Source organism: Limulus polyphemus, unplaced genomic scaffold, assembly GCF_000517525.1.
Source record: "Limulus polyphemus unplaced genomic scaffold, Limulus_polyphemus-2.1.2 Scaffold194, whole genome shotgun sequence".
NCBI lineage: Eukaryota > Metazoa > Arthropoda > Merostomata > Xiphosura > Limulidae > Limulus > Limulus polyphemus.
The window spans coordinates 556,344-565,478 of record NW_013665804.1 but is presented as its reverse complement, the minus strand read 5'-3'; the positions used below and the strand labels follow the sequence as shown (position 1 = coordinate 565,478).

The following is a 9,135-nucleotide window of genomic DNA, read 5'->3' as shown; positions in this document are numbered from 1 at the left end:
TGTCGCTAAAGTTTCGTCGCAACGAAGTTACGGAAAGTTAATTAACAAACGGAGACGTAACAGTATAATAGGATGCACTAGCGTTAGTTTTTACAACATTTTAGGATAAGCTGGAGTGATGAAGTGTCGAGGATAGGCTGGGAAAGGCTCGGTCGTATTCAGAGTCGGAATCGTCGTCGTCTCTGAAGTTGATAGTTAGGCAAGAGAAAGCTTACTTTCGTGTTAAAATTCCCGTTGGATCGAAAACCTCCCTGCTGGAGGGCGTAGAGTGATTGGGACTGCTTGGTCGAACGGGTTATTCTTATTAAATCGTCGTCGGTCTGGCAATGCTTAAATCGTTAGTTAATACGAAGAAAAACACAAGTAAAGTTTAGTAATATGTTAAAATGTTTTGGAATACCTAAGTACCAAACAAAATCTTCTGTGAAATGTAAATGTTTTGATAAGTACCGATTTCTAAGCTTTGAAGTGCTTTGTGTTACATTACTCTTGGAGGATATTGTGCTGATTTAGCTTGAACACTGATAACTACCATAGTACACTCTTAGTTGAACATATGACACATTATTATAAAAAACTTTTATGTAGTGTTAAATTTCTTTCTTTATTTTGTATTAACATAATTGCCAAGTTCGATATTATTTCCCGCTAGATGGCAGTAAAAGCATATTGATTATTTGAATAAAATACTGGTTGCATGCTATAAAATTTACTTTAGAAATTTTAAGAAGCTTCGGAACTCTATTTAAGTATGATTTTTTAAAGTGACAAAAAATACATTACGGAGTTTAAAAGGCCCCGTAACTCCTAAAAACAAACCCTAGTTTTTTCACACAAAAAATGTTACCTTTACTATTACAGGTCCCCCTGTGGGACAGCGGTAAGTCTTCGGATTTACATTGCTAAAATCAGGGGTTCGATTACCCTCGGTGGACACAGCAGATAGCTTCATGTGGTTTTGCTATAAGAAAACACACATACTATTAAAGATAAATTTACGGACTTAAAATGCAAAAATGCGTGATTCGATTATCTGCGGTGAACAGACTGCACAAAGTTCATTGTGTAGTTTTGCACTAATAAGAGAATAACTAAGGTTTATTTACTTACAAGGTGGCTTATCAATTCTGTAAAATTAATAAAACACTTATAAATTAAATGCTAAATATTAACGTTAAAACATTCACAGGCTCAAGTATCACAAGTGTAAAATAATATTAAATAAAAATTAGGAAGTAAGAATGGGAGCACCAAAAATAAGGATAAAACAGGTAGGAATGGGCGGGATAACATTACAACACTAGGTGGTTTTTGACAAGATGCAACCTTAAAGTAGGTGCGGCCATCGTTCTGATCATTCCTATTTCGCGTTTAACTTTGATCAAATTATAGATATGAAATGAGTTTTATCAGCAACTAACCCTTTCTAAATACTTAACAAATTTCAAAAATCAGCGGTTTAGATACTATTTTTTTGGCTTCCTTTTTACCAATCAGATAACTATAATGTTTCCCATAAGCAAATTATGACTATTGGAGTTTCCTGTCTCGCTTTCGACATCAAACATCCCTTTTATAATGTCATGCCTTTCGTTAGGGTTACGTAATTTGATTACATACATGTATCTGTACTTGGTTGCTGAAACAAAGTTTACAAATAAGAAACTTAGCTATATATATACATATATATACCTTTCATTTAGTTTGAACAATTACCAAGTTACAAAAAGCACACAAAGGAGGATTGAGGGGGACGAATGCCACATCCACTTTGAGTAAAACTAAGAAAAACGCTTTTAGCCAAGGTAGCGTAATTCAATCATGTGTATTTAGATTTGTATAATGTGAAGCCAGGAGAGAACTATGCCTTTCCAAAAACGTTAGTCAGTCATAAATTCAGATTGAGAAACTTGTGGTTTTGTGAAATATTTTGTTTTTACTCAACGGACTTTTTAAAGTGCTTTGGTGGTTTGTTTACTACTCAACAGTGTGTATAAAGTGCTTATAAACTTTTGTTTACATGCTATTTGCAATGCGTTTGAGATTTTAATTTGTATTGCACATCTGGCCCATTCCTACTATAAATTTTTTGGCTCTTTAAAGGGCATTTCGTCAAATGGAATTATAAAATTGACTTGGTAAACAACTTTTTTTACTTTATACCTACCGCATCTAAATGACATTTAAACAATATATACTTGAAAATTTACAATGTATAAATTAGTACATAGTTTGAATATATTCAAACTCCCCGTTGTTCAATCAGATAAATAACATTTTAATGTTCTTCGCATGACGAGTAAAAATAATCATTTCACTAGTTTCATATAGCAAACCTAGTTTATTTAAACCTAAAATTGAAATATTTAATGTAGGGCGAGTCTTCGTTATTGTGTCGGACAGGGAATCCCAATGTCCATGATTCACTTCCTCTTGCTGCAAATTGTCTCTCTGAAATTTGGGGTCAGAGGCTTTTTCAACTTCGTAATGTATTTTGTGTCACATTAAAAAAATCATACAGAGTTCCGAAGCTTCTAAAACTTTCTAAAGTAAATTTTTAACATGCAACCAGTATTTTATTTAAACGCCTACAATCAATATGCTTTTACTGCCATCTAGGGGGAAATAATATCGAACTTCATTCCAAAGAATATTGCATATATGGCAATTATGTTAATACAAAATAAAGAAAGAAATTTAACACTACATAAGAGTGTTTTTGTAACAATGTGTCATATGTTTTATTAAGTGTGTACTATAGTAGTTATCAGTGTTCAAGCTAAATCAGCACAATATCCTCCAAGAGTAATGTAACACAAAGCACTTCAAAGCTTAGAAATCGGTACTTATCAAAACATTTACATTTCACAGAAGATTTTGTTTGGTACTTAAGTATTCCAAAACATTGTAACATATTACTAAACTTTACTTGTGTTTTTCTTCATATTAACTAACGGTTTAAGCATTGTCACTTGTTTTTACTAAAACATCGCCTTTGTAAAATGGTTATTTATGAACACGAATCATAGGCATGCGAGTAAGCTACGGGCAAATATGACGGCATTCGGCAAGAATACTCGCGATATTTTTAGCTTTCATTTCTTAATTTTTCTATAAATAATACACTCATCACATCTTGTCTACTTTGGGACATCAGTTAAGATAAAAATTTGTAAACCAAGACGAATGTGAAACTTGTTTTAAACACGATTGTCTCATGGTTGTAAGCTGTCGGTTGAGTTTTTATCACCCAGGGATCGATCATTACGAATGTGTAACCTCCTGATGCATGCCATTCAAAATTGGACTGAAAATAGTAGAAACTTTTAAATGTAATGACAGTGGAACGGTTAAATATTTATATCTTCTCAAATATGTTATTTGTACTTTTTTTTACTATAAGTAATACACTAAACTTCATAAGTGAATCACACCTGACTCAAAGGAGTGAATTAATGTTTCAGCTATTTCATATTATTTAATGTTGTTTTTTTATATCCATCTTTGACTGTTTTTAACGTACAAAGTTATATTTTTTTCTATTATGTAAATAGTATTTCTTGTATTACTTTCTACTATGCGGTTATTACTCTTCCGAGATAGCAAGGTGAGAATTGGTGGAAGGATAAAAGTGGGTGTTAATTTGATAAAATTCGTTAGTACTTACCCAGGTGGTGCTTTTCCATGGTTACACATAGAAACTAATTTCATTAAAACGTCATCGCGTGACGTAGTGACTTGTCCTGTCTCGAAAGGTTCGTATGTTTTAAATGCCCACCAATGGCACAGCGGCATGTCTGCGGACTTACAACGCTAGAATCCGGGTTTCGATACCCGTGGTGGGCAGAGCACAGATAGCCCATTGTATAGCTTTGTGTTTAATTACAAACAAACAAATGTTTTAAATATTGATCGTACCATTCGTGTGACTAAACCTTTAAATTTTTTGTTTCATTTGGAGCTTACTTACCGATTAAGTTTATTTTATTACAAGTTATAACTTGCGATTATTCTCAAATACACGTTCTTTATCGTTAAAACTTGTGTACTTATTAAAAATGATCGCACCAGTGATCAAAACTCATACTTGTTCTAAAAACAATCTGTAAAAGCTGTAACTTATTTTTTACGGCCCGTGACGGAGTTGCTTAATAATTACTATGAAGTATCTAAAAAAAGATTATGTTTAATGAAAAGTTTATTTTAATGATAGAAATATGATTAAATTAACCTTCCGTAATTTTCGTATTGTCGAAACTCGCGATATGAGTTTTTATCGGTAAGATTACCGTATAAAGTATTATTTAAAAGTTATATACACAATGACAACACTGCCAGTGATGCTGGATTCCACCCACTAGACAGAGAGGCTCTTGTGTTTTCTTCCATTGTCGCTCAGTGGAAAAATTTCTTTGTGGCAGATCAACTGGCAAATAATTTACAACACCACAGATTACCAAATGCAACAATTCACATCTACAGACAGTCCTCAGTCACTCGGCCAAGAAAGACAGAAGAATTCATACCGACGACGACTTAAGAAGAATAACCCTGTTCGACCAAGCAGCCCTAGTCACCCTACGCCCTCCAGCCGGGAGCTTCGTTCGACCCAACGAGAATTTTCTCACGAAAGTCAGCTTTTTCTCGCCTAACTTTCACCTCCAGAGACGACGACAATTCCTACTCTGAATACGACCGAGCCTTTCCCAGCCTGTCCTCGACACTTCATCCCTCCAGCTTAACCTAAAATGCTGTAAAAACTAACGCTAGTGCATTCTATTATACTTACTAATCCTTGTATACTGGACATTCTTTATCGGCGACCTGGCCGTAAAAACGGATTTTATCGAAGTACTCCCGTTTTCCCCTACAGCAAAATTTTTCCTTGAATTTCCTTGAACTAACGTTTCTGACCGCCCTGGTTATCTTTCAGGCCCCTACAGGGTCTATGAGATCTTAACCAAAATAACTGACAAGATTGGATTCGGATCATTTGGTTCTCGAACATATGTTTACACTCGCGGGCGCTGAGTGGCCATTGCTATCAGCACTGTTACCACGACTAAGCAAATATGTGGATATTGTACCTTGGTCAAGTCGTGATCATACTCTAACAAACAAATACACCCCTACCCACCACCCAATGTTTTCTTCGGATCTGCACAGTTCGGTCTCAAACATGTTATTTTGGACCTGTATCCGTGGATTTCCCACGTTTATAATAAACCATTATTAATCTTTACAGCAGAAGTAACTGGGCAAGATAAACTCAGTCAAAAACGCACATTTCTGTCACAATTAGACAACATGTAGAGAACTTTGTTTTAAAATCTTTGCATGATATACTCCACCCCCCTCCCAGTTTATCAGAGGTAAGTTTATGTACTTACAGCATTAAAAGCTAGGATTTGATTTCCCACGGTGGACAGAACGTATATAGACTATTGAACTAAAAAGACAACAACATATTGTTTCTGGTCAAAATTTTACCTACAACAAAAATCTCACTTCTTTAATATGGTGCAGACGGCGGCACCGCCACGTTGTCGAGTATGTTCTTACTTGTAATAAAATTCTGTAAAATTTACTTTATATATATATATATATATATATATATGCATTAGATAAATTATTAAAATTCTTACATCAATTAGCAAATAATAATGAAAATAGAAATAAGACCGTTACTTTTATAACCTATCCACATTTTCAAAGTGCGAATATACGAATTCACAATCCGGTATGTTAATCACCAAGCCATACCTTGCCTAACATTAAATGTTTCAATTATGATTTTTGACAACTTAAATCTATTGTATCAAGCCAGTGAAATGTATATTTATATTTGTTAGGATAATCCTTTTTATCCGTTTAGAGATTTGATCGGACGTACGAGAAGTTTGCTATATTATAAATGTATCCATTAACTGACATTACCAACAAGAGAAAAGAAGCATTATAAAATAATATGCTTCTTTACTGATCTATGTAAAAATGGGTCATACTAAAAATGATGACTGGTTGTAATACAAATATCTATCAATAGATGACACTGTGATAAATGTTGGATATATGGGAATGGAAATTAAATTTTCCGCAGAAACTTTAGCGATACAAGTCCTTTCTTAAATAAAACTAGTTTATTCTTTCTCAATACAACTTTGCAATACAGTTAATTTCCACAGTAACGCTATAACTTAAACATACGCTATAATTCACAACGAACGATTCACGCGCTTGACTCCGTCTCTATCTCTGTCTGCAATTCAATTCCTATTGATTCGTCTCACGTTAACCGGCGCACTTATATACAGGAATAGAGGGCGCCTAGCACATACTGGATTATTCGTGATGTTCCCCGATCCTTCGAGAATATCATGACGTGTTACCAGGGTCAGTGACTACCGCTGTCGTAACACTATTTTTATGCAGCACTAAATACTCGTGGTTATTTTAATTAAACACCAGAGGTGATGTAGAGTATAAAGCTGTCTAAAGTAGCTTTAGTTGAAGGTTTACAGAAACTTTTGTAATTCTTTCACTTTCAATATGGATGGTAGCATCTAAAAACGGCAGTGTTTTGATATTTGTCGAATAAGCAAATGTAAAATTAATAAAAAAATGGACTATATTTAAGGAATCCCATGAAAGCTTGTAAGCGATTCTAAACTAAAAGTACCCCGGTTGGACAGCGGTAAATCTTCGGATTTACAACGCTAGAATCAGGGGTTCGATTCCCCTCCGTGGACACAGCAGATAGCCCGATGTGGCTTTGCTATAAGAAAACAGACACTAAACTAGAATTCCAAACCCCCAATATGGCATCTGTAACCTGTAGCAACTAACTTACATTTCATCCCAACTTCCATGCATTTAGGTATTATTATTTTTTTGTTCAAGGTTGTGTATAAATATTACGGCAAACACTAACGAAGCGCTATTCCTTCCTTAATTTGATTGAATAAATCGCCATTTAACCTTATGTATCCGTTCCAGCCAATCAGTTTGAAATTTTAAAAAGCATTAAATTATCCTCGGAATACTTTAACATATTAATTACAGATAGAATAAAGGCTTTATATCATGCTGTGATAATAAATATATCTTATATTTACACATGACTACAATATACACATGTATAACTGCCATGTATTATTCATCGTGTATGTTATTAGAATAATGTAGTTTTAACAGTGTAAAGTGTTTGGCATTGGTAGAAAAATCCATGCCATGGATACATGAAATACATTCAATGTTATCATATAATTTAACTGTATTCTATTACAATATTTATAGGATAAAACTCGCGATGAAACCGCAAGGAGGAATATTATTAAAAAAAAACTTTCTGGAGATAGAGATAAAGTTAAAATTATTTCAGAAAGTGTGTTTCATAATAAACTCCAGTTAGCGTTAAAAAATTAAAAATACAAACATTATAATTTTAGTTTTCTAGGATTAATTGTCTTCATTATCAATGTGTTTACTGCAATCTTCTTTGTTGATATGTCTCATCCCAGCAATTAGTACTTCACTTAAATATACTAACGTTATAAATGTTTTTTTACCAAGAGAAATTACTTTAATTATCAATGTGTTTATTACAATCTTCTTTATTGTTGTCTCGTCCAAATAGCTTGGACGTCGTTTAATATTATCTCATACTTATTTTGGCAACACCTTCTTAATTCTTCGCAAATGTTTTAGTATTATTATATTACAAACTAAAGCTGGCGAAGCATGAAAAATACTGGTGCTTAACCCTGCGTTAGTACCCTTGCTGTATGGAACAACCTTCGTACCATAGCATTGCACCACACCGCACGGCAAAAGACAAAAGAAGAAACATATTAAGTTTTATTAGATTGTTAATTTATCTGTGTGTGCAGTTAAAATAAACATCTTGTGAATAATTCCATAGAATACTGTTCATTGTTTTTATGTTTTGATAGTGTTAATAAAGGAATAATGGAAAATATCAGATGTTGATGTTTGATATCACTTTATTTATAAACTAGCTGTACCCGGCCACGCGTTGCTGTGGCTCAGTCTGGTTAAATGGAAAAGAAAGAAAAGAGAAAGCGCACGTTTTTAATATGTTTAATTTCACAATGCTTGTGGGTATACAATATTTTTTGTTGTTCCATTGTCTGTGCAGATATAGAGATTGTCTGGTTCTCTAGAACACGCAACATATAATTGTCCATGTGAGAAGCAATCCGTGTCTAGATCTAAATAGTACAATTCTAAAGATTAGCCCTGAGCTTTGTTGATGGTGATTGCAAACGCCAAACGAATTGGGAATTGAAATCTCTTAAATTGAAATGGCATATCCGTTGGAATCATAGGAATGCGAGGAATGGGGACATCTTCACCTTTGAAAGGTCCTGTCAAGATTGTTGCTTCTACGACGCTGCTCATTAATTTTTTTTACTGCAAGCCGCGTGCCGTTGCAAAGCTTTGGCTGGTTGATATTTCGCAACATGATAATTGGCACGCCGATTTTCAATTGCAGTACGTGCGGTGGCATCCCTGGCAGATCGAGTGAATTCAAAAATTCTGTTGGATAATTAACTGTTTCATCTGCTTCCACAACAGTGTCGACGGACTTGTATGTGACTGCCTCGCTTTGAATGTTAGACTGAATAATATTGTTAAGTTCGTAGACGTCTTTGTTCTTGGCCGCAAGAATAGCTCGTTCACTCAGCCAATCGTGATTCTTATAATTGGTTTGAATATTGGGAAATACTTTTTCAACCAATTCTTCTTTTGACGTCACTAAATTGCAATAGTTATGAGGCAATGAAGTTCGTCCTGAGGTCAGATCAACCGGCACCTTTCGTTCCCAATTTCCAGCAATTGATGTGAGAATATCTCAGCTGATCGATCGTTTTGCAGCTGGACACGCATATTTGTAGTTAATTTTAACGTCTTTACGTCGTCACAAAGTAGAGTATTTCAGGCAAGCATTTATTTCGTCCGCTGGTGTCGATTGAGGAATTACAGGTAATGTTTGCCTAAAATCTCCTGCAAGCAATATTAATGCATCCCCAAATGGTCTGATGTTTCTACGCAAATCTTGCAATGATCGATCAAGATCCTCGAGCGATTTTTTGTGCGCCATTGTGCATTCAT

At 34.5% G+C, this 9,135-nt stretch overlaps 1 protein-coding gene across 1 annotated transcript in view; it reads right to left on the bottom strand.

The window, feature by feature from the left end:
* LOC106478262 overlaps nucleotides 1-9,135 on the bottom strand; it is an 11,748-nt gene that overhangs the window by 1,053 nt on the left and 1,560 nt on the right. The window contains exon 2 of the mRNA XM_013938793.1: nucleotides 8,376-8,778. Within this exon, the coding sequence (XP_013794247.1) occupies nucleotides 8,376-8,778 (403 nt within the window). The remainder of the gene's footprint in view (nucleotides 1-8,375; nucleotides 8,779-9,135) is intronic.